General features: G+C 33.4%; 1 protein-coding gene across 3 annotated transcripts in view; it reads left to right on the forward strand.

The window, feature by feature from the left end:
• LOC105488989 (syntaxin binding protein 5) overlaps window positions 1–27475 on the forward strand; it is a 196167-nt gene extending 168692 nt beyond the window's left edge. For 2 of the 3 annotated variants that reach the window (XM_011753536.3, XM_011753538.3), the window contains 3 exons: window positions 6324–6435; window positions 15435–15655; window positions 17698–27475. In XM_011753536.3, coding sequence (XP_011751838.1) covers window positions 6324–6435; window positions 15435–15655; window positions 17698–17739 — 375 coding nt within the window. In that variant the 3' untranslated portion in view covers window positions 17740–27475. The remainder of the gene's footprint in view (window positions 1–6323; window positions 6436–15434; window positions 15656–17697) is intronic. The other variant, XR_011623431.1, reaches the window with a different exon arrangement.
• Window position 27476: the final 1 nt, after the last annotated feature.

A 27476-nucleotide genomic window follows, 5' to 3' on the forward strand; every position in this document is an offset into this window, starting at 1 on the left:
ACAAGAAAACAAAAAATAAACATTCAAGTGGAAAACAAAGAAACAATAGAAAAATATCGATGAAACCAAAAACATCAATGAAACCAAAACCAATAAAATTAATCTCAAGCCATAGGAAGAAAGAAGTTACAAATTATTAATATCAGTAATAAGAGAAGTCTCATTACTATATATTCTGTAGATATGAAATAGATAAAAAGGAAATATTATTAACAAGTTTATGCCAAAAATATTCAAAACCTTAGATGAAATTTCTTGAAAGACAAATTACCAAGCCTCACTGAAGAAAAAATAGATAACCTAAATAGTCCTGTATCTATTAAATAAATTGAAATTGAGGTTAGAAACCTTGGACCAAGAAATTACCAGGCCTAGATGGCTTCAATGATGAGCTCTATCAACATTTCAGGAAGAAATAATATCAGTTCACAAACTTTTTCAAAAATGGAATTTTTGAAATGCTTCCCAGCTTATTCTATAAAGGAAGCATTAACCTGATACCAAAATTAGACCAAGTCATTATAAGAAAAGAAAACTACGTATAAACCAATATCTCTCACAAATATAAAAGCAAAATTTGTAAAAAAAAAAAAAAGTTTTGCAAATTGAATTTAGCAATATATCAAAGGGATAATACATTATGACCAGGTGAGACCTATCCCGGGAAAGTAGGATTGACCTAACATTTGAAAATCAGTCACTGTGATCCATCTTATTAAAAAGCTTAAAAAAAGAAAAAGAGCAGGTGGCAAAATCTAACAAATATTCCTGATTTTTAAAAATCTCTACAAACAAGGAATAGAAGAAAACTTAACATGTAAGAAAAACCCACATCTCAGATAATATTAGTGAATGAAATACTAATTCTTTCTTCCTGAAATCAGCAATTACAGAAGAATGTTCACTCTCACCACTTACATTCAGTATTGTAATTAAGGTTTTAACCGGTGCACTCAGGCAAGGAAAAGAAAAGGAAAAGGACTGTCTTTATTCACAATGACATGATCATCAGTATAGGAAATCTAATAAAATCTACCATAAAGGTTACTAGAATTACTCAGTATGTTTAGCAAGGGTGTAGGATATGAGATAAATATATAAAAATAATTTTATTTCTATATGTTAGTAGTGAACATTTGGAAATTGATATTTTAAAAACCATACCATCTATAATAACAAAACTATGAAATACTTTGGGATAAATCTAACAGAAAATGAAAGATCTCTACACTGAAAAACTATAAAATATTAATAAAAGAAATTTTTAAAAATTAAAAAATTTTTTTAGAAATTTTTGTAGGAATTGACAAGTTTATCCTAAAATTCATACATAAATGCAAGAGAACTAAAATACACCAAACAGCTCTGAAAAAAATGGAAGGCCTAACACAACCTTATTTCAAGAATTATTATAAAGCTGCAGTAATCAGTAGAGAATGGTATTTTTGGCATCAAGATGAATGGATCAGAATAGAATATCCAGAAATAAACATATACATGGACAACTGATTTTTTTAAAGAAGGCACAAGGCAATGCAGTGGAGAAAGAATTGCCCTTTCAACGAGTAATGCTGGAACTATTGGATATTAAAATGCAAAAAAAATAAGCTTTGATCCACTCTTCACACCATAAACCAAAATTTATTGAAAATGTATTATGGACCTACATGGAAACCCCAAAATTACAAGACTTCTAGAAAGAGATGTAAGAAAACATCTCTTACCTTATTTTAGGAAAAGATTTCTTAGCTATGACACCAAAAGCACCATCCATAAAAGAACAAATTGATAACTTCAACAAAACTTAAACTTTCTGCTCTTCAAAAGACGCTTTTGAAAATGAAAAGACAGGCCGGGCGCGGTGGCTCAAGCCTGTAATCCCAGCACTTTGGGAGGCCGAGATGGGCGGATCACGAGGTCAGGAGATCGAGACCATCCTGGCTAACCCGGTGAAACCCCGTCTCTACTAAAAATACAAGAAAATTAGCCGGGTGAGGTGGCGGGCGCCTGTAGTCCCAGCTACTTGGGAGGCTGAGGCAGGAGAATGGCGTGAAACCGGCAGGGCGGAGCTTGCAGTGAGCCGAGATCGCGCCACTGCACTCCAGCCTGGGGCACAGCAAGACTCCGTCTCAAAAAAAAAAAAAAAAAAAAAAAAAGAAAATGAAAAGACAGCTTATAGATGGGAAGAAAATCTGGGCAAAACATATATCTAATAAAGGACTTGTCTTTAAAATATGTGAATGACCCTTAAAACTCAGAAGAAGGATGAGAAACAACTCAATAAAAACATAGCCAGAATATTCAAAAAGAAAGCTCACCATGAAAATATGCTCAACATTATTTATCATTAGAGAACTGCACATTAAAACCACAGTGAGATACCATTAAACACCTATGAGAGTGGTTGAAATTAAAAAGAATACCATGCCAAGTTTTGGCAAGGATATAGACGATCTAGAACTCCATACAATGCTGATGGGAACGTAAAAAAGTGTAACCACTTTGGAAAACAGTTTAGGAGGTTTTTTTTTAAAGTTAACATTCATGAGCCAAGGACCCAGCCATTTTATTCATAGTTTTTTTGTTATTATTAAAAGGAAATGTATATTCATAACCGCTTTATTTGTAATAGCCAAAAACTGGAAACCACCCAAATGTCCTCAACAGATGAATGGAAAAACAAATTGCATTTTATCATACAGTAGAATTCTAGTCAGCAATACAAAGGAGTGAACGATACAATCAGCAGCGTCAATGAATCTCAGAATAATTATGCTTAATGAAAGGAGCCAAGAAAAAGAGTACATGTTGTTCTATTTATATAAAAACTCAAGAAATAATAGTGATAGAAAGCAGATCAGCAGTAACTTGGATATGGGGGGTAAAGAAGGAATTAGAGAAGGTCTTACAAAGGAGCAGAAGAAAACCTGGGAGTGATGGATATATTCACAGTGTTGATTGTGGTGGTGGTTTCATGCATATATGCATATATCGAAACTCACCAAATTGTACATGTCCAATATCTGCCAGTTTTTGTATGTCAATTATACTTCAGTAAAGCTGTTTAAAAGATTATGGATTCAGGACTTTTAATTGTCTTTGACGGGCAATTAGTCAATGGTATGTTTATAGATTGAAATACTTAAATTTCTTTTTACAGCATTATTTTTAACTATACCATAGTGAAAAACACAAAGATAATTTACAATAAACTATTTTTTTCAAATGGACTATTTATATTCATTTGTGAACCCTAACCAAAATTTACTGTAATCATAGAGTTGGAACATACCAATTAATTCAGTTTAAAGCAACTAAGTAAGTAACTTTACTTTGGTAAGCACCTCAGGATTATAATTTATTAACAAAACCCCAAGTAATCACTGTAAACAACTGATGTCAGTTGAACTGCTTAGCTTCTCATATATATTGTGTAGGTTCAGTATGAAGTTTATTGCTGTGTGCTTATCCTGGAGATATTTATTTTTTCAGACTCAATACTCTTACAATATAAAGTTTTCTTAAAATGATTAAAATCAGTGATTATTTGATGCACTATACAGGACTTTGTAGTGGCATTCAATGTGTGGATAACGAAAGCCCATACATTGACCCATTCATGAAATTAGTCCTAAATAATACCATTCTAACCTTGTTAGCTCACATGCAAAACAAATGATATGCAAGAGTCTAAAATCGGACAAGTATATTTATTTCTGAATATTTATATTTTAGAAGAGTAATTAAGTCCAATGTCTTGTTTCAGAAATCCTGTCTACTATGAATAGATGTAGCAAGATCACAGAAATTACAAATCTGTTTTAGATTTCACCAACATTTACTAGCATTAACATGAATCATTCTGAATAGTAGATTTACTTATAATCAAAATCCTTATTTAAATAGAAGTGAAAAAAATACCTATACATATTATTTTATGTACTTCCCAAAACCTTTATACTAAGACTGCAGATAATCTAGACTCTAAGAAACACTGAATTTTCAACTCCCTTTAAAGATGTCTGTTCATAATATTAACCTGTGGATAAATGACTTGGGTATTTTCTAATTGGTTTCATCTCTATGTGATCTTTCTACTTCTGTACATATACTATTGATGTCTACTCCTGGCACTTTATATGCTCATTATCTTTAATGCTAATAATATTCCTGAGAGGCAGTTATCATTATCTCCCCCTTTTAAAGTTGAAGAAGCCATTTCTTTGACAGACTAATTTGACTAAGAGTCTTCTGCTAGTAAAAGGCAGAAATTGAGAATCAAATCCAGATCCATCTGGTTCCAAAGTTTGTAATCATTCTACTTCAGAGAATATAATGAGTTTAATCTAGTGTTTTTATATTTCTTACTTTACCTTTGTAAAATTGTAAGCTCATTAAACACCAAATAAGAAGTACAAACCATAATTCTAAAATGAGGTAAAATTTTTTTAAAAGCATGCCTTTAAACTATCACTGTTTTTATGTCATATTCTTCTTTTGATTAAGCATGAGACACCCAAATGATAGCTATGTTGCTGTTATTGATTTTTTTTGCATTATAACGATTTAATACATATAGTTTAAATTAGCATCTGTGAAATACAGTTTTTAAAAGATTTAAAATATGCCTAAAATTTCCTTTGTTATAGAGTTTAATATAAATTTCAATATAATAATAGATATCAGTATATTCTATAGTGGGTTTTAACAAGTTTGATTTATTGAATTCAGAAAGTGTTTTATTCTAGGTTTACTACACTTTATAGAAATCCAGAGGAAAGAAAATAAAAACGTGAGGACTTCAGTCCACTTCAGCCTTATAAATAAAACTGTTGTGTAGTGTTAATAGTTATCTCCTCCCATTTGCAATCTGGGTGGAGGGATAACATTAATATGGATATGTCTAAAAGAAAACCTAAACATCCTTTACCAGCCTTCTTAGCCCAGCCCTAAGGAAAAAACCATGAAAAATACATACTTTTATTCCAACTATAATGATGTAATAATACCAGAGTATAGCAGAACTCCTATATAAATGTTGCTACCATCCTTTTCTGCCCATGCTGGAGTGCAGTGGCGCAATCTTGGCACACTGCAACCTCCGCCTCCCAGGTTCAAGCGATTCTCCTGCCTCAGCCTCCTAAGTAGCTGGGATTACAGACACATGCTGCCACGCCCTACTTATTTTTGTATGCTTAGTAGAGACAGTCTTTCACCATGTTGGTCAGGCTGGTCTCGAACTCCTGACCTTGTGATCCGCCCACCTCGGCCTCCCAACGTGCTGGGATTACATGTGTGAGCCACCGCACCCTGCCGCTACCATCCTTTTCTTAGAAAAATCTTCTTTCCTCTTTATGTATTGTCAACAAAACCGGTAACATGTCAGCAATCTTATTTTTCTTCTGACTTTTACCATTTCTGTGCTCTGAAAAATAGTGACAGTAATTTCAGAAAAATCTGATGACGTACAAGGAAGAGTTCCCATCTCTCTGCCAGATTTCTGAAATTTCAGGTGTATGTTGGCATAATTCTCTTCCTAGCATGTGTTTATGAGAGAAAAAGTTGGTGTCTAAATTACAAATTTTCTGACTCAGCTCAAGGTTATAATTCCAAAACTATATATCATCATTATTACACTGGACTTTTATACTTGCTATTAAAAAGTCTTTCTGGCGGGGCATGTTGGCTCATGCTTGTACAGCACTTTGGGAGGCCAAGGCGAGTGGATCACTTGAGGCCAGGAGTTCAAGACCAGCCTGGCCAACATGGCGCAAAACCTGACTCTACAAAATACAATAATTACCCAGGCATGGTGGCGTGTGCCTGCAATCCCAGCTACTCAATGGCTGAGGCACAAGAATCACTTGAACCCCAGAGGCAGAAGCTGCAAGTGAGCCAAGATCGTTCCACTGCACTCCAGCCTGAGTGACAGAGTGAGACTGTCTCAAAAAAAAAAAAAAAGTCTTTCTAATGTAATTATTAATCCTATTATCAATTCATACGAGTTATATGAAAATGTCATCTTAAAGACTAGAATCTCCTGACACTCTTAAGCAAAAATACTGTTTGCCTCAAATGCAAACAAAGAAAGTGATCTAGTGAAAGGGGCAAGCAGCAAATAAGTCATATTTTAGTTTTAGAAACTTGGTGTTGGAATAAATCAGCATGTTCTGTATCCGATCATAGGACGTGTGCTTATTAATAGTGAATCTCAACAGGTAATGTTCTAAGCTTAAGTTAAAAGAGTTTACAGTGATACTTTTGTTAATTATAGTTCAGATTCCCTGAAATTTTAACAGTTACAATTTGTTTTAATTTTAAAGGAAATGTTGGGTGAACTCTTCACTCCTGTAGAAACACCTGAAGCACCAAACAGGGGATTCTTTAAAGGCTTATTTGGAGGTGGTGCACAGTCTCTTGACAGAGAAGAATTATGTAAGTTGATTTATTTAATTCAGATAATATATCTATAAAACAGAAACAAGCCATACGAATTTTTTATACCTGTAAATTATGTGCACTTTTTTCTCTTTGTCACAATTACTATTTCCACGTTTTAACAAAATACATAAAATTATTTTCTGTTATTCTATCCCAAATCAGGGAAATATTTTACTCAAGGAACCAAAATCAGAACAACTTCCGATACTAAAAAGTAATATTCACAACTTTAAGTAAATAATTTAGAAAGTACTTACTTTATTTTCATTAAATGCGATGTTGTTTTAATGCTATGATTTTCTTTAACTGATAACCTTAACTTTGAAAAGTTTTTACTTTAACATTTAATCTATCTTTCAAAACCTCTAAAAACTATTCTAGTTCATTTAACCTTCGTAATAAAAGAAACCTTCTGGTTCATTTAGTACCTTCCACGTAGTTGATACAAGTAAACAGTTTGTCCTTGAATGAACTAATGAATCAGTGAATGCTTGACCTTTCTTATAAACGGCAGCTATTATCTATCCTTTGAGTTTTTTTCTTTTTTGCTAAAATATTTAGAATTGTTGTTTCATGTTTGTTTGACTAATTAGAAAAACTGTAACATTAAATAGCAGTAAGTAGCAGTGCAATGAATTTTTTTTTAACTTACCCAGAAGATTGCTCTATAGTTTTATTTCAGCTTTAAAAATGAAGACTGCTTAAGTCAGTGGGGACTGATAATTTGGAATAAAATTCTTACTGAGGAAAATTTATAAAGTTATATAAGACTTAGAAAACGTATTTCTAAAATTTGTTAAAAACATCAAGGAAGTAATCGTACAGTAAGGAATTTTCAAGAACAGTATCCATGGGGAAAGAAGCCCAGAGCAGAGAGCCTGGCAACTTGGGGCACTTTGACTCTGCAGTGCTTTGCTAATGAGGCTGAGGTACTAAGCTGTGCTAGGGCTAGCAAGATGGGCTCCCCAGCCTGGCAAGAGTGGGGACCCTGAAATAACTCCTGCTATTTGCAAAGACACCAAAGGACTATGAGAGTAAGGGTGAACTGCGAATAAACTGCCCACGTCCACCTGCCACGTACACACACATGACTTTAAGCTCAGCTTCAAATATCTGGGTGGCCTGTGACATCTTCAGTGTTAATTGTTAATTAAGATTTTTCCAGACTGCTAGAGTCCCTAGCTCCTGGCAGAAGCAAATGAAAAAAATGATCTCAAAAAGAATATAGTGTATTCCGAGTCCTCGAATTATCTCTGCAAATAATTTTTCAAATATGTAGTCATAGATAACCAGGAACATAGATGACCAGAAACCAGTCACAGATAACCAGGAACACTAGGAGTCAACAGCATGATTAATAAAACAGAAAAGGCAGAAGGATAGGCACTTCACATGTTGGAATTTTCAGACACAGACTATAAAATAATTATTCGTAGTTATTGTGTTTAAGAGGATAAATATCATGCCTGAACATTGTTTCAGGTAACTGAAAACTGTAAAAGTCAATAGCAGTAGATGTGAAAAAACCCAGAATGAAATTCTAGACCTGAAATATTCAAAAACTAAAATTAAAAATCCAATAGATAGGCTTAACTACAAATTAGACAAAAGTGAAGAAAGAATTACGTAACTTAAAGATAGGTTAGGAGAAATCATCCAAAATACAGGACAAAGAAACAAACAAAATAAAACATGTAGGAGAGGATTAAAAAATGAAGTTGCTATGAGAAGATCTAACATATGTTTAGACCTTCTCAAGAAGGAAATAGGACTGCAAAGAAGAATATATATATATATATGAATGAAATAAGTCAGAAAACTTTTTAGAATTGATACATGATAGGGATCCACAAATTCGAGAAGCCTAATTCCAGTGATGTTGTTAAAAATTTTCAATTAGCTAATCTCATTAAAATATAGTACACCAGAGACCAAGAGAAAATCTTTAATGTAGCTAGAGAAAAATTATAGATATTTTTTAACAAATAGAGACTGATACATGACTTCTCAACAGCCAAAGATAGTAAGATAATCCTCTGTATATTGACAGAAAATTATATTGATTCTATTTAATCCATAATTCTATACACAAAAATTCTTTAAGAATGAGACATTTTTAGACAAATAAGTAAACCTAAGTAAACCTCGCCGTCACACTAAAGGGAGTTCTAAAGGGTACACATCAGATAAAAGGAAAATAATCTTGGATGGGATGTCAGAGACACACAGTGATTTGGAATGAAAGTGATATGTGCATAAATATAATTAATATAATCTTTATAAACTGCAAAATAAAGGTGTATGGCATATGTATGTATACACACATACACAAACAACAACATGGCCCAAAAATATGTCATAACATTAAGGAGTTTAGAAAGAGTAAATGGATTTAAGGTGATCTGAGATTCTTGAATTTTTTGGGAAACTTGTAAAAAGTGTTCATTGGTATTGATAAGTTAAGGATGCATGTAATTTATAGGATAACCTGTAAAACTTAGAAAAATAGAACATAACTTCCAGATGAATAGCAGATAAATCCAGTCATTCTAAAACAAAGCAAAAAAAGAGAGAATACAAAACAGGTGGGATAAACATAGTACCTAAAGCATGGTAGGTTTAACTTAAATATAAATAATGGTAGTAAATGTAGGCAGAATAAATGTTTCAGCTAAAAGACAAAAATTTTTAGACTAAATTTGAAAAGAAAAGAAAGCTGGTGCCGAGGCTCATACCTGCAATCCTGGCACTTTGGAAAGCTTAGCCGGGAGGGTTGCTTGAGACCAGGAGTTTGAGACCAGCCTGGACAACATAACAAGCCCCTGTCTCTACAAAAAATTTAAAAATTTAGTGGTGGTATGCACCTGTAGACCCACTTACTCATGAAGCTGAGGCAGGAGGATCACTTGAGCCCAGGAGTTTGAGGCTATAGTGAGCCGTGATCACACTACTGTTGTCCCAGCCTGAGTGACAGGGCAAGAGCCTGTCTCTAAAAATACATTAATTAATTAATTAAATAGAAAGAAATGTACATTGTTTATGGGGACACATATAAAACATAAGGTCACAAAAAGGTTGAAATTTTAAAAGATGGAAAAGCATAAACACAAATGAAGAATCAGCTGGTATAACTGTATTAATATAAGAAAAATTAGACATTAAGGCATTTGAATACACCTACTATTTTGACTTCAAAATATATAAAAACAAATATTGACATAACTAATAGAAGAAACAGTTTCTCAATCATCGTAAGAAGTTCTAAATATAGATTTAATAACAAACAATTAATAAATCTCAGAATTAAAATAACTTCAGTGTATACAGTTTGATCACAGTGCAATTATGCTTGTAATCAATAACAAAGTTTAAATCCTCATGTTTGAAAACAAAGAAATATACTTTGGATAACCCTTGTGTCAATGAATTTATGACCATTGGTATGTAACTGAAGTAATAATTAAGAGTGAAAATTTTAATCTTAAATACATATTAGTATTTGAAAAAGAAAACGTGAAAATGAGTGAACTCAGCATTCATCTCAAAAAGTTAGAAAAACAGCAAAATAAACCAAATAAAAAAGATTATGGTATTAATGAAATAGTAAAATGCAATACAAAAATTAGCAAAGCTGTCTTAGTTAAGGCTGCTATGTCAACATACCATAGACTGGATGGCTTTTGAACAACAGAAGCTTATTTCTTACAGCTCTGGAGGTTGGAAGTTTGAGACCAAGGTGCCAGCAGGATTGAGTTGTTTGGGGGCCCTATTCCTGGCTTGCAGACAGCCTTCTGGCTGCATTCTCACCTGGGGGAAAGAGAGCAAGCTACCTCTCTGGCCTCTTTTTAAGGGCTTTAATCCCATTGATGATGACAGTACCCTTATTACCTCCCAGAGGTCCCATTCTGACATTACGTTAGGGAAGGATTTCAACATATGACTGGGTGGGGAGGGGGCACAACTGTTCAGTGCATAACAAAAGCCGAAGTTGATTCTCTGAGAGTCTAATAAAAATGATAAACCTCTTGTGAAACCGAGCACAAAAAAAGAAATGCATAAGAAGATGCTATTAGGAAAAAAAAAAAAAAAAAAAAGGAATGACACTGAAGTTAAAAATAAGAGAATGTAACGTGTAACTTTATTTTTAATGGAATTGTATAAATTACAACAATGAAAATGGACAAAAAGATAAAAACCCTAATAGTACTATAACTATCAGACATTGAAACCATCATTTTAAACCTTTCTACAAGTAAACTTCTGGTACAAATTGGACTTCACTAATACTTCTCCCAAATATTTAGGGAAAAAATAACTTAACTCTCACACAAACTTCCAAAAGATAGGAAAAAATAGGTACACTCATCAGCTCATTTTATGAGGCTAACACAACCTTGATACCAAAAACCAGAATAGTATTAGAAAGGAAAAAACAAAGGCAAAAATCATTTATAGATAGAAAATTTGAAATAAAATATTAAGATAGCAAATAATATGTAATGAAGATAATATACCAAGACCAAGTTTGGTTTATACCAGGAATTCAAAGTTGATTTGTCATTTAAAATTTCAGTAGCAATTCCTGATAGAGACTCCTAGAAACTAAATTGCAAATGTCACTCTTAATGTAGGAATATTAAATATTAAAAACTTTCCCTTTGAAATTAGGAATGACACATAATGCCCACTATTAACACATACATTCAGCATTCTTTTCAAGTCCCTAGAGGGTGTGGAAAGGGAAGAAAAAATGAAGTACTATAATAGAAAACAGAAAACAAAACAGTCATTTGCAAATGATTGATATGATGACATATTTAGAAGAACCAAAAGAATCTATAGCTAAATTGTTAGAAATAACAGAGGTTACCAAACTTACTAGATGTAATCATATACAAAAATAAAATTTAATTTATATTAACAATCATAAAAGATGAAATGTTTAAAATTACTCTTTGTATTAGTTTTCTGTTGCTGCTATAACAAATTACCACAAAATTACTAGCTTAAAAGAACCCAAATGTATTATCTTACAATTCCATAGGTTAGAAATCAACACAGGTCTTATGGGTGTTCCCAGGGCTGTGTTTCTTGTTTGAGGTTTCAGGGGAGAATGCATTTCCTTGCCTTTTTTAGCTTCTAGAGACCATCCACTTTCCTTGGCTTCTGGTCCCATTGTCAGTATTCAAGGCCAACAACCTTGCATATCTCTATTTTTCTGAAAGCCACATCTCTTTCTGCCCACAACAGAAAAAAAAAAAAAAACCTCTTTGCTTTTAAGGACCCATGTGATTAGGTTAGGCTCACCTAGATAATGCAAGATGAACTCTATGTCTGGGTCCTTAGTCATATCTGCATGGCATAATCACAGGTTCCAGGGATTAGAATGTAGCCATCTGTGGGGGAAGGGAGACATTACTCTGCCTATCACCCATAGTGTTTCTTTTAATTCAGTACTTAGAAATAAATCTTAACAGAACATGTTCAGAATCTCCATGGGAAAAATAGAAAATTAGAAAATGTTTAACTTTGTTGAGAGAAGTTAAAGATTCAAACAAATGAATGAGTATACCATGTTCATGGAATGGAAGATTCAATAAAAGATACCAATGCTCTCAAAACTGGTGTGTGTATGTATATATACACATATACAGTTAATGCAGTTCTAATCAAAATCCTTCCAAAAATGTATATCTAATTATCTCAAAACTGATGTGTGTATGTATATATACACATATACAGTTAATGCAGTTCTAATCAAAATCCTTCCAAAAATGTATAGCTAATTATAAGTTTTATATGCATATTCAAAGAGCTCTTACCACTTCTATTTTACATAGGAAAGGAGGCTCTACCCAGGGAAATTGGGCAAGAAAAGCAAGTAAGAGGCATGCAAATTGGAATGGAAGAAGTAAAACTGTCTCTATTTGCAGATGTAATCTTATCTATAGAAAATCCTAAGGAATCTACACAAAAATAATTATAGCTAATAAACAGTTTCAGCAAGGTTGCAGGATACAAGATCAATATAGAAAATGAATTGCATTTCTATACACAAGCAATGACTAATTCATAAATGAAATTAACAGTTTCATTTATAGTAGTATCAAAAAGATAAACCAGTTAGAAATAATTTAACCAAAGAAGTATAAGACATATGCAGTAAAAACTTCAAAATATCATTTTGAGAAACCAAGATGTAAGTCAGTGGACCAACATCTCACGTTCATGAATTAGAAGACTTAACATTGTTAAGATGGCAGTATCCACAAATTGATCTACACATTTAGCACAATTCCTATAAAAATCATAACTTTTTTTTTCAGAAAGCAATAAGCTGTTCTTAAAATTCAAATGAAAATTCAAAGAATTCAAAATAGCCACACACACACACACACACACATACAAATATTGAAAAAGAAAAATGCTGGAGGGACTAAAACATTCTATTTTCAAAAGTTACTACAAAGCTATAGTCATCAAGACAGTGTGGTACTGCCATAAAGATAAATAAAGTTGAGAGTCCAGAAATAAGCTCATACATTTATGGTCAATTGATTTTTTAAAAGGATGCCAAGAAAATTATGTGGCCAAAGAATGGTCTTTTCAATAAGTAATGTTGGAATAACTACATAGTCACCTGCAAAAAAAAAAAAAAAAAAAAAAAACGATGTTGGGCCCCAGCTTCACGCCACACACAAAAATTAACTCAAAATGGCTCAAAGATCTCAATATAAGAGCTAAAACTGTAAGTCTTAGAAGAAAACAGGTATAAATTTGCATAACCATGGATTAGGCAGTGGTTTCTAAGATATGACACCTAAATCACAAGCAACCAAAGGAAAAAAAAATATTGATTGGAATTTATCAAAATTTAAAACTTTGTGCTTCAAAGAATACTATCAAGAAAGTGAAAAGATGATCCAAAGAATGCGATGAATTATCTGCAAATCACATACCTGTTATCAGATTAGGTCTAGTGTCCAGAATATATTAAGAACTCTTAAAACTCAATGATAAGAAGACAAATAGATCAATTTTTAGGTGGATCTGTGTAATAGTCTATTCTGATGCTACTAATAAAGACATACCCAAGACTAAGTAATTTATAAAGAAAAAGACATTTAATAAACTCACAGTTCCATATGGCTGGTGAGGCCTCACAAACATGGTGGAAGGCCAAGGAGGAGCAAAGGCACATCTTACATGGCAGCAGGCAAGAGAGCATGTGCAGGGGAGCTGCCCTTTATAAAAGCATAAGACCTGATCTTGTGAGACTTACTCTCATGAGAACAGCATGGGAAAACCTGCCCCCATGATTCAGTTACCTCCCACTGGGTCTTTCCCATGACACATGGGGATTATGGGAGCTACAATTCAAAATGAGATTTGGGTGGGGACACAGCCAAACCATATCAACCTCAATAGATATTTATCCAAAGAAAATATACAAATGACAAATGAATGCATGAAAAGATCTTCAACATCATTTGTCATTAGGGAAATGCAAGTCAAATCCACAATGTGATACCACTTCACACTTACTAGGATGGATGTCATCAAAAAGATTCACAATAACAAATGTTGGCAAGAATGTGGAGATATTGGAACCCTCATATATTATTGGTCAAAATGTAAAATGATGCACCCTCTTTGGTAAACTCTGATGGTTCCTTAAAAAACTAAACATAACAGTTATCACATCACCCAGCTATCCTATGCCTAGGCATATACCCAAGAAAATTGAAAACATGCATTTACCCAAATATTTGTATAACTGTTCATAGTAGCTTTATTCATAATAGCCAAAAAGTAGAAACAACCCAGATGTCCATCAGCTGATGAATGAATAAGCAAAATATACTTTATCCATAAAATGATATGTTATTCAGCCATAATAAGGGATGAAGTACTGATGCATGATACAGCATCAATAACCTTTGACATTACTCTCAGTGAAAGAAGCCAGCTCAAAAGGCCACCTATTGTATGAATCCATTTAAATGAAATACTCAGAATAGGCAAATTTATAGAGACAGAGAGTAGATTAGTGATTGCCAAGAACTGCAAAGAGTGGGAATGGAAAGTGGCTGCTAACAGGCCTGGAGCTTCTTTTGCAGTGATGAGATGCTCTGGAATTCATTAGTGGTGATGGTGATTCACAGCCTTGCGAATAAAGTAAAAATCACCAATGTATTCACTTTAAAGGAGCAAATGTGGTATATGAGTTATATTTAAAGAAAAAGGAAAGAAAGAAATGTAAGCTGAGGAACCAGGAAACTTGGGGTTAGCCTTTAAAGAATTTAAGACTTTTACAGTGATCTAAGTGTTAGGTTAAAAAAAATCTGGATAGCAAAAGGAAAGAAAAGAGTGAATCCCAAGATCTTTTGAAGGAATAATGTGATCCATTTGGTAAGTGACAAGATAAATGGAGAAAAAGAAAAGAATATAGCATGCCTATAATTTTTGGAGACTGAAATAGACTACTAAATAAATTATTTAATTATCTTTACTTCTGAGCCTAAGCATAGTATATTTTTAAGTAAGAGGAAGTGTGGAGTAAATAAACATAATCAAATCTGTGTATTTAAATTTAAATCTGTATATTTGAAGCTAAATATCTTTATCTTTCATTTTTTGCATACAAAAGAGCAGTTTTTGCCATTATATAAATTGGTATCAATATACCTATTATGTGTTTCATTAAATATTTACCAGCTCCTTTTTTGCATAAGTCCTGCTGTATGAACTAGTATAGAGTATTTAATGTACATTGTGTTTTTTCATGTTTGAAAAAGTATCTAAAAATTATTAAACCAATATTAAACCAACAAAAGAAAGCATGTATTAAGCGTATTTCACTTTATAATTTTATTTCAATTATATTACCACTCAATCCAAAAATTGTATTTTAATGCTATCATGTAGTAGGATTTTATATTAGTAAAATTTTCATGTTTTAAGTTACACTTTCATTTATCAAATGTGTTCAGTTGGAGAATCGTCCTCAGGAAAGGCTTCAAGGAGCCTTGCACAGCATATTCCTGGCCCTGGTGGCATTGAAGGTGTGAAAGGGGCAGCCTCTGGAGTTGTCGGTGAATTAGCACGAGCCAGGTTGGCACTAGATGAAAGAGGACAGAAACTTGGCGATCTGGAAGAAAGAACTGCGGCCATGTTATCAAGTGCAGAGTCATTTTCTAAACATGCTCATGAGGTATGACTCTCAAACAGATATTTGAACAAAAAGCCCTAGATAAAGCAAGTGTGAATGTTATTTTATTTTTATAGCTATTCTACACACATGAATTTGCATATATTCATTGTACAATGGCAAATTCCTAATTTTTGCCACCAGAGGGAACCATACAGGAATGTAGCTCCAATAGCCTTTGGTTTCTTACTATAAGATTATAAATTTTGAAGGAACCTGCCCACCTTCAGGGTTTTGGTAAGAAAGCTAGCAGCTTTGCAACTACAACTATTCCTTAAGGAATGCAATACCAATATTAATTTTTATTTATTTTTATTTATTTATTTATTTATTTATTTATTTTGAGACGGAGTCTCACTCTGTTGCCCAGGCTTGAGTGCAGTGGTGCGATCTCGGCTCACTGCAAACTCCACCTTCTGGGTTCACCTCATTCTCCCTGAGCCTCCCGAGTAGCTGGGACTCCAGGCGCCCGCCACCATGCCCAGTTAATTTTTTTTATTTTTAGTAGAGATGGGGTTTCACCGTGTTAGCCAGGGTAGTCTCCGTGTTAGCCTTGGCCTCCCAAAGTGCTGAGATTACAAACGTGAACCACCGCGCCTGTCCCAATGTTAATTTTTCTTAATGCCTCAGAGTCTACTACCACTTTGTCCTAGAGAAAGATATAATTTGCCTCCTTGAGTCTTCCAGGTAGATATACATAACTAAAATTGACAAACCTTTTTATTTAAATAAATAATACTAAGTCCGCCTTGTGGACCAATTCATATGGAGGAGTAAAGAGGTGCATTTTGCAATGGGGGACCTAGGAAGTCATGATAGAGCTCAGAGACATATGCTGTAAAGTAGGGATCCCCAATTGGTCCCCTTACACCACACTGTGCTCTTAAAAAGCTGAATTTAAAAGTCTTTACAGGAAATTCACATTTTTCTTTTTGACACACAGGCCTGCCTTTCCTTGATGCTTTACACTAGGTTACTTCACACATCTAGTTCCTAGGCGGGCCCTTGAGGACATTTTGAATTTGTCTGAAGAAACAATTTTAAGGTTGTTTTTATATTTGAGCACCCAATTAGTAGTGATAACTCTTTTTTAAATTTTTCAATCAAAAGTCATTTTCTCCTTGCTCAAAAATCCAGAAACCTAGAATGCATGAAGAGGTAACTTGACGTGGAAGATATTTGTCTAGGGCTTCAGAGAGGTTCAGAAATCCTTTATGATTACTTGTACTATACCCACAGGCACCTCACATACAGGCTAGTGATGGTCAATCTAGGTCAGGATTTTTGTTGTCATAACCCTACACCCGATTGTATGATCTCCACAGCATGTAGCACTTCAGTCTATTTTGGAATATATTCACACTCTGAATATTTAGGAAAGAACTTAATCTTACACTGATAGCTTTCCCTTCTACCAATTGTTCTTGAGCTGTATTTCAGAGTCTAAGGAAGACAGTACATTGAGGTAGTTACAATCACAGGTTCTTTAATTAGACTACCTGGGCACAAATTCCATTTTCACCACTGCATTACCTTGGGCAACCCCTAGAAGCTTCAGTGTCATGTATTAAATGGAGAGAAAAACAATGCCTAGCCCAAGAATGGTTGTGACTGAAATCAAGTAGGGAACTTGTGTCATGCAGTGTCTGGCTCAGAGTAGATGCTCAGTAAATTTGAGATGGCAGTAGGAGTAGCATTTTCAACCTTTAATTCCCCAGTTCTTCAAGCATTATTTTTAATTCATAGTACAAAATAAAAATTATCTTACTTTTATATTACTAGCTTAGGTCACCAAATTATGTCACATTTCTAAGCAATCTGAGGAATTCTAGGCTAGTTCTTAACGGATATCGTATTTTTTCCTCTAAACAGAATAGTTCTTACTGCTTTCAGTAAGTTGATTTCAAGTAAGCAATATAGTAGCACTACAGAATATTGCAGAATGACATAATGTTTTGGAAAAATACAGAAATCACTTATAACTTACAAAGGTTATTGTTCTGGCACTTTAAAAACATGTTTTTCTTATTTTTTTTCCCCTTTAGATTATGTTGAAATACAAAGATAAGAAGTGGTACCAGTTCTGACAACCAGAATCCAATAAGTCCAACTTCAGCCAGAAGGAAAAAAGTTTTCATTTTTATTACATTATTTAAAAAAGTTAACTTTAAAGGGATGTTCATCACTGAATACTGTTCTTTCCTAGCACAATCATGCACTGTTTTACCTCAGTCATGTGGCTTTAACTGAGGAGTGTTCACACGCACTCGAAATGGAGTATATGATGTGTGCCAGTTATGAGTTGACAATTTGGGAATTAAACAGGTCACACGTGACAGATGAAGAAACCAAGGGGGATTCTGAGGAGACCTGGTGCAGGGACTAATCCTGGATCATTCCTGTATTAAACTTTCATATGCCAAAAGGGTTTGTGCCATTTTATCTGCCGTCAGTGTTTGACCTGTTTGGGGCAGAGGCAATAAGTCAGAAGTCTTGAAGCTGAAATAGTTATATATGTGTCATTGGACTGGATTATAAGCAGCTGTCTTGGACTTTCCCTCTCTTAACACTGACTGGTCATCAGTATCATTAATGAAAAAGAAACAAACTGTTACCATCTCTTTAGACAAGTAAGCTGAATGGTGGGCTTTAAATAGTAAAAACATACACATAGTTGACTTGTGTATGAGCTACTCTTGGATTCTTGTTATTATAGACTTGTATTTAGTTCATATTTTGTCAAAAGCAAAACAAGAAGATACATCACTTTTCATTGAAAAGAAAAGTGTAGAGCATGACCGAATTGCTCATCATTCTGGGAGTTTCCATGTAGTGGCTATGCAGTGTGGAAAGTGAGAAAAACCTCCATTGTGGTGAGGAGAATACTTCAATGTCCCTTGTCCTTGTTCTCATTAATTCAGCTAAAGGTGGATTTGACCAAAATAACACTGGTTAAATTTGTAGAAATGTTGAAATTGGCTATGTTTTTAATTTTGCTTGAATTTTTATAAAATGTTTAACCAAATGTACCTTTGCATTCTTTAATTAAAATTGCTTAAAAAAAAAACCTTTCATTATTTCAGTAAAATGCTCAGCTCCCTTTTTAAAATGCCCTTTATTTGCTAACTGTTCCAATACACTCAGGTGATGAGCCAATTAAATCTTAGTGCACATGCTATCGCATGGAAAATTACAAGCATCTGTTGTCAATAATTATATAAGAGTTTAGTCTGATGACCTACAAAATATTTTCTGTATAAATATTCTATAAATCTGTACATATCCTTTCAAGGTTTCAAAAAGCCAAAAAGAAAGGAAAATATGTACACTGTGATAACTAAATTATTTCTGTATTGGAATATAATACAATTCGAGACCAGCAATGGACAATGAATGATTGTTTCATAGACTAGCATTATGGACAGGAAAGAAACCACCTAGTAGATCTAGAAGTAAGCAATCTCAGAATACAGACTAATCTAAGATGATTATTGATTGTTGTTAAAGCAACCCAGCAGAAGCGAAATGGAAGCATTAAAATTAATGTTAATGAAATTTAAATATTGTCTTCTATAAAAAATTCCTTTATTTTGTTTTTTCATTAAGAGATAATCAGAACACAAATTGATAGTAAACAAGATGGTTGTTTTTCTACTCCATATGATCATTAAAGGAATATGTCAGACATCTTTTTCATACAGTCTGTTATGCATATTTTCCTCTACTCTTCATTAATAAAGCTTTTATGTTTACATTTTATACCATACACTACTAGATACAAAAGTTTACATCAAAGTTTACTTTAAATATCATTTGGTAGGGACTAAATGTGTGTGATACAGATAATTGATCAAGCCAAAAGAAATATTTTTTAAATAAGCCCTATTCAAAAGTTTTTGAATTTATAGAAAGTACCAATGAATAACATATTTGTTTAGTTAATGTCAGCTCTCTGAACATTCAGCAGCTTATAAATTGCTTAATTTGTGTTATCATCCAATAAAGCCATAGTTCCATGACATGTCACAGGAAGTGTTAGGTCCTATTTTAAAGGTACAGTTTTGTGAATGTCATCAATAAAATCAACAATTATGGATTTGAAGAAGTTGAAAAACATTATGTAGATTAATATACTGATTGGTTCCCTATCTCTGTGGAAGGTCATATTAGCTGCAGTTATTTAATTCGCTGTGTTATTTTGTGTTATATAACACAAATGTATTTGTATATTAACTTCATTTTTACTGTCATTTTTCCTGTTGTATACAAAATGAACTAATCTTGTAATTATTTTCAAATATAAAAGTATATACATTTACCTTACATAGATTTCCAAGATTTTGTAAGAAAATCTTAAGTCAGTGTTTTGAGTTATTTAATTTTTAAATTAATCTACAAATTACGCACAACAAACGGGAGACTCAGTTAGGATTAGAAAGCTTAAAGTATGTTTGAGTGTAGGAAATAAGCTTCTTAGAGTTATACTTGATTCCGTCTGTAGATAAGAGACAGTCTGCAGTAATAACTAACCCAGGGAATTTATTGTAATTTGAGAGGTAACATCTCTATTTTTTTTTCTTTCTAAATACTAAGAAAGTAATAGTCACCAGCAAGCCACGATTTCAGGAAAACTGACCAAAAAAAAAAATAAAGTCAAAATAGAAAATATCAGAGAAATGAAAGATGTTTATGTGCCCTCTCCATATCCTCATTGTTTTGTTGCATTTGTCCTTGACTGTAAAATCCTTGAAGTATTCATGATTAGTAGTTTGTAAGTAGGAAGTGGTTTTTCTGTATGTACCATATATCCAGTCATTTCAGTTTTCAAACTAAAAACCATATATATTTGCTGAGAAAGTTATTTGAAATCTTATATTCTGACAAATTCTGTACATTACATCCATTTAAAGTTTTGCATCATCTTAACACTTTTGCTTTGCATTTCAATTGTACAAAGTGTTTCCCAAAAAATGGTTATAGATTCGACTGAGCTATTACTAACTTCTCCATTTGATTTTTTATGGATGTGAAAAATGCTGCTACTTGTCTGTGTTATTATGTGTAAGTATATTACAATTTAATTAAGTACAGTAGTTTAAAGAACGAAGCAATTTTTTTTTTTGGCTTAGAACTTCTTAATTGTAGGTTCCTCTGAAGCTATTTCATGTAGATATGTGAGTGTTTTAAACAAGTCTGAAAGTGTTACATACTTTTAGGTTCAGGGGTGCTGGGGAGACAGCTGAGGAAAGGAAGAATTTGTGGAAGACACCACGGAGTTCAAAGTTTTACCCTGAGTTCTATCTTCCATATATGTTTTGCTTAAGGCATTTCTCATGTGACATTAGAAAAGCTATATCCAAAGGTAAATTTTTTGTGGCAAAGGTTTATTTTACACTTTAACTTTTGGGATTTTGTTTGTTTCAGCAAAATAAAGAGCACTGAACTTTAAACTTGAATTTTTTCTGCACTTTTTTAGGTAATGAAAACTTTTTATTATCATTTAATCCACATTGCTCAGTTTAAACCAAGTGATACATGTGTATAAAACATACCAAAATCATGAATATGCTGCTAGCTGTACCTTAAATAAACTGATCAGTTTTAAAACCTTTAATAGGGTTTTATATAGATTTAAAAAATAGTAAAATAATCTGCTGTATGTTTCAGTGTTCTTGGTCTTAAATTATTGCAACACTTTCAGATTTGTTTTAAGATCACACAGTAACATGTTATATTTATACATACTGCTAGAAAATATACTTTTAGTTTTAAAATGGAATTTTTATAAATGTACTTTAATTTTAAAAATGGTGAACTTGTTAAGTTTAAGTCAAAGTACTTAAAAAGTATGTATATTATCCATACAAAAAGTTATGTTTTACGCTTATAATAAGAAATACTGGTATCTCATATCGAGATACAATTAATTTAAAAAAAATCATACATCATTTAAAAATCTTCACACATGAACAGGAAAGATATCATTTCTGTGCTTTAAAAAACCCTCTATTGAGCATTTTCAAATATTAATTTTATTTTGGGGGAAAATGCCCACAACAATAATTGCAAGATCTCTCTCAATAGCTTCAGCTTGCTGTTGGATGCCTACCTTAACTATTGTTTTAAAATATAGAGATATATATATATATATATTTAAAATAGTTTTCCAGGTATTTTCTTCTACCTTTTTTAAAAATAAATTTCCAAAAATGAAAACAGAGTTTATGTATTTTTGTCAATGAAGGTTTTTATTTTGTAGTTTATAGAATTTGTTCCTTATCAGTTTGATACTTGATCAACATTCTTAGACTTTTTAATCTGTATTTACTTTGGGGGATAAAAAAGCACTCCTATATCTTAAATGTCCTTTTTTTTTTTTCTTTTCCCTTTTAGGGTATTTGTTCTCTTGGATTGAAATGTATGCCCACAGATTTTTCTTTTCATTTGAAAATGAATGTGAAGATACTGTTTACAGCTTTTGTTAATTGCACTTTTCATCACTCTGATCAATTTCTTGTAAAGTGCTATGGGGATTATTTTTCTTGTGAATATTAATGATTTTACTACTGCCTCCGAAGTTTTAAAAAAGGTTCTGTAGACAGAAAACAGTTGTTGCAATCAAAAATAACCAAAAAAAAAAAAAGAAAAAAAGGGGAAACTGGCTTACCTTTCTCAGATGAATTAAATGATTTTAATAACTTCCCAATTACCAGGGTTATAACATTGCTTTCTTCAGTTACTAATACAAATTAATTTTAACAATATAGGCACAATTCATTTACAAATTCAGTACAGTAGTCCAGGGCTACATGTAAGTGGTCTCTTTATTTTATTCTTTACATCAGGAAAATCATGAATGTCAGTTTTGCCAGTATTTTACAATGAGACTTATCGTTTAAAATTTTATAGTGTATGTCATGTAAATAAACCAGTATTTATTGTAGGTTGTTTGACTCAGGCATTTCAAATGGATATAGGTTAATGGCAATGGAATCCTGTTTATTTGGTAGGTTTTTTTTTAACTTTTGCAATTTGTTTTGTGTTGTCTAAACTTTGCTTCAACTGAAGACATTGTAAGGAGTTGAAAATAGAATCAACATAGCAATGGAAAGCAATGCAAAGAGGGTAAATCATGTTTTAATTTTTTTAACTTTTTTTTTTTTTGTAAATAAATAGTACCGTGATACGTTAGGTGTGACCTCTGTTCCACATGATAGTTAGAACCAGAAAAACACTTTTGCTTTCTAGTTATACTATTGGTTCATTGTAAATGCATTACCAAAAGACAATATGAAAAAGAGCAAGATTAAGTTTTTCTAACATTGTCCACTTCAGGGGCAAGCATGCTTGGTATAGAGCTCTAGCTTGTGTATACCTTAAACTGTAACTTGCAGGTGTTTTTCAGTTGCTGCACTTTTTATTTAATCTTGCTCAGTCCCAGTAACTATCTCAAAGGTAATTGCTGGAATATGCATTTTGAAATACGGTTTAAAAAATCTGTGTATTGTTTCATCTAAAAAGAAAAGCAGTATTGCAAACACTAAAAACGTGTTACACTTTGTAGTTATTTTGCATTCCTGTACTTTACAAACTGTCATCACAGCAAAAAGTTTAAAATTAGGTAATGAAATATTTTTGTAAATAAATACCGTTAAGCTGGTATTTTAAAAAATGTATTATAAATTAATGTTTCTGGAAAATGTTCATATATATGTATATGAATGTCTCTTTATGCTGAAGGGCTCTGATTGGGCAAAATAAAATACTCTAATCTCTCCTGAAACTAAACAAGCCCTTTTTCCTGGAAAATTTGTTCTAATTTTTTCTGAATTATGGAATTAATCTATTAATAACCCAAGAAAATAATTGATAAAAAAATAGATTTCCACATTTACTGAAAGTGACGCTAATCATATAACTCAGGTAACACCAACTATATTTTTCTTGACTATCTGGAGTTTTTGGTGAAAAACACCTACCCCTGTGTTGGGTGGATGGAGAGTAAAGGAGACAGGGTGAGAGTAAGAAATAGGAATGAAATCTAATTGCATGCTTCTTGGCCTTTAGTGTGTACACGAATCACCTGGGGATCATATTAAAATACAGATTCTGATTCAGTGCATTTGAGGTGGGGCCTGATTTTGCATCTCTAACAAGCTTCAAGCTAATATAGATGCTGCTGGTCTTCGAACATACTTTGGGTAGCAAGGATGTGGATGGTTTCCACAGAGTGTCAGTGTCCAGCTACTTGTACCAAAAATGAGTATCACATTAATGAATCTTGAAAAATGTAAAGAAGACCAAACAGTACTTACCACTGTTTCTATTGTGTTTTAGAATAAAAGATGTGGTAGTTCTCTTATTACACTGAAGGATTATTTGATTTTGAAATATATATTTTTTATTGTGATGCATGCTTATCCCACATGGTGGCAGTCTCGTCTCACTGTGTGAGCCTTTAGCAAGAAGTGCTTGCAGTACAATTTTACAGGGGAAAAAAAACAGTTTCCAAAGGATAATTTTCATGATACTTTTTTTATCTAGAAAGTTATTAAACATTCTTAGATATGGAACAGATAATATGTTCCTAAGTTATTACAAAGTTATGTAAATAATTTGGTAGAGTGATCTGGTTTATTATGGAATAATAATAATTTTTTCAGTGTTTTTCTAGGAAATAGAGGCATAAAGTGATAAAATTTTAAAAACTGAAGATTGTCTTCATGTCTCTGGTCATGCCTTTTTAAAGAACATTATATTGGGTATGTCCTGTGTAAATGGTACAGTGCTATCAACTGCTTTAGATAAAAATTGATGTGTCATTGTAACCCTTCATAGGAGTTTACAGGAAGATTCTGATTTTCTTCCATTAGTTCAAAAATTGTATGTTTGCCCTGTTTTTATGCTTTTTTCAGTTTTTGTACAAAAGTGTTTTGTTAGGTACCTTAAGGAAAGCTTTCAAAATGCTTTTTTTTAGACTAAAACATCTTTTAAATAAGAAAATACTTACCTGTCATTCTATTTTTTTCAAATTCAATTTGTCTTTTTAATATCAATAATGTATATTCTGTTAACTTTAAACTTATGGAAATATTCTAACATTGAGTTTTAGTCATTTTATATGATTTTATACTATTTTTTAAAAACCCCATAGCTTCTTTTTTTAAGTAACTGCTTTCAAAAACAGCATAAAAGTAAGATACGCATTTCACAAGGTTCCAACAAAATAGAATATTCTGTTAGTAGGAAAGGAAAGAAGTCTGAGGACTTCACTTAAAGTTAAGGAGAGTGTGTGTGTGTGTGTGTGTGTGTGTGTGTGTGTGTGTGTGTGTGTGTCCCACCAAACAAGAGACCTCTTTGTTCATCTCTCCCTGGCTGAGTTCAACTCTCAACCTTTCTTTACACTTCTCTCTGCTGCTTCCATTTCAGTTCTGTTCCTGCCCCCCATGCCTCTCACCCCAATTCTCTTTACTCTTTAGTATGTTTTATTTTAGCTGAGCACTTTTCTTTGCCCGTTTAACAGGGAAATAATACAATCCCTCTGTTTCCCATTGCCCCTCCTAAATACTGGGTAGATTTGTGAATAATGTTTATAGATACAATAATGCCATCCCTACTCTTTGTTACCTCCAGACACTCAAAATATCAGCAGATAAAGCAAAACACATTAGTATGTAGAAGAAATACTGTGCTGAGGCTGAGAATTGTAACTCATAAGAGCACTGGAGGAGTGTGTTGGGATAGAACACACTGCTGCCTCACTAGGGTGTTTATCCAGCTTGCTTTTTTATTTTTTGAGACATTGTCTCACTCTCACCCAGGCAGGTGTGCAGTGGCACAATCGTGGCTCACTGCAGCCTTGAACTCCTGGGTTCAAGCAATCCTCCAGCCTCAACCTCCCAAGTAGTTTGGACTACAAGTGTGCCTCACCACGTCCAGTTAAGTTCTTTATCTTTATTTTTTTGTAGTGACAGGGTCTCACTATGTTTTCCAGTCTGGTCTTGAACCCCTGGGGTCAAGCGATCCTCCTCCCTTGACTTCCCAGAGTGCTGGAATCACAGGCATAGACCACCACATGCAGCCAGGTGTTTTAGCTTTCAAGATCAAAGATGCCCAGAAATTACAGCATTGCATGAGTACAAAAGTTAGAAGACCACATTTCAGAAAGTGAAAACCTCCATGTTCCTTTAATAACAATGTGACTGCAGATACCATTAGTCTAAGCAGTGGTTCTCCAACTCGAGCATCTGAATCTCCTGGATACACAACTTTTGTGAAAACACATTGCTGGATCACACCCCCAGAGTTTCTGATTCAGTAAGCCTGGAGTGGGGCCCGAGGATTGGTATCTTAACAAGTTCCCAGCTGATGCCGAAGGTGCCAGTCTGCAAGCCACACTTACTGAGAACCCTGATGTAGAGCAATGCCCTAGAAGCAGTGTCTTTTCTGTATCCAAGATGGTTTAGATGTCTGCGTTACTATCTGGTAATGAAATTATAGATAATATGCTTGCCTATACATTCAATTTTTAAAAATCAACATAGTGTCTGAACTAATGTGCCAGAGATAATAAAATGAAAGCAATTTATAATTTTTAAAAACGAATTTCAATATGCAAATGCCGAGGTTACACATGAGAAAACAAAGACAAGTCCCACATATTTCTAAAACATTCCCAAGTGGGTATCCCCTCCTAACCTCACTCCTATTGTAGCCTCATTTTGCCCCTCACACCCTCTGACATTTGAACGCTTGGGCCAGAGAGTAGGACCTGCACTAGGACCCATCCGTTTTCAAATGTGTTCCCATGCAGTGGGACTGTCACAAATATGTTTATAAATGTTATGCCATAATATATACATGAAAGTATAGAAGTATAGACTACTGAAATTCTAGTTTGGAATTTTAGAGCAGTTTACATTAATTCCTCTTATAAATCTATATTCACTTTCTCATTTAAGCTGTTTTTGAACCAGTCAGAGTGAATTAGCCAAGACATATCTTTATAAATTTGTGCCTGAAACATACTAATCAATATATGGTATGTTTCTCCTAACAAAAACTTATCTTGACAAATAGAGCAATGAATTCATTCTATGAAGATTATATAGATTCTTACAGATTATAAACATCTATTATGTAACGTTAGTATTAGAAACTTTCACTTTTTCTGATAACCAAAACTCAATCTGTGATGATTGGTTAATTATTAAACAAGTCCACTTGCCTAGTATTTTATTTAAGTACATTAAAAGTGGGCATTTATATAGAGCTCATTTCAAATGCCAAGCACATCTGTCTGAGTATGAAGACCAGAAATCTGTCCCTAAGTTTACCAGCAATACTAATGACCTTTTCCAAGTTAACCTCTATTTGCCTGAGTTTTGTTATTTATAAAACCGTGATCTAAATATTAGCCTTACCTACCTCAGCCACTGGAGGGAATGTAATAACGTCTGAAAATTATTAGAAAAACAGAATTAAAATACTCAAAGCTTTATGACCTTAAAAATCTTAGTCCTGGCTGGGCACGGTGGCTCAAGCCTGTAATCCCAGCACTTTGGGAGGCCGAGACGGGCAGATCACGAGGTCAGGAGATGGAGACTATCCTGGCGAACACGGTGAAACCCCGTCTCTACTAAAAAATTAACCGGGCGCGGTGGCGGGCACCTGTAGTCCCAGCTACTCGGGAGGCTGAGGCAGGAGAATGGCGTGAATCTGGGAGGCGGAGCTTGCAGTGAGCCGAGATCCGGCCACTGCACTCCAGTCTGGGCGACAGAGGGAGACTCCGTCTCAAAAAAAAAAAAAAAAAACACACCAAAAC

This window comes from Macaca nemestrina, chromosome 5 (assembly GCF_043159975.1).
Source record: "Macaca nemestrina isolate mMacNem1 chromosome 5, mMacNem.hap1, whole genome shotgun sequence".
Classification (NCBI taxonomy): Eukaryota; Metazoa; Chordata; class Mammalia; order Primates; family Cercopithecidae; genus Macaca; species Macaca nemestrina.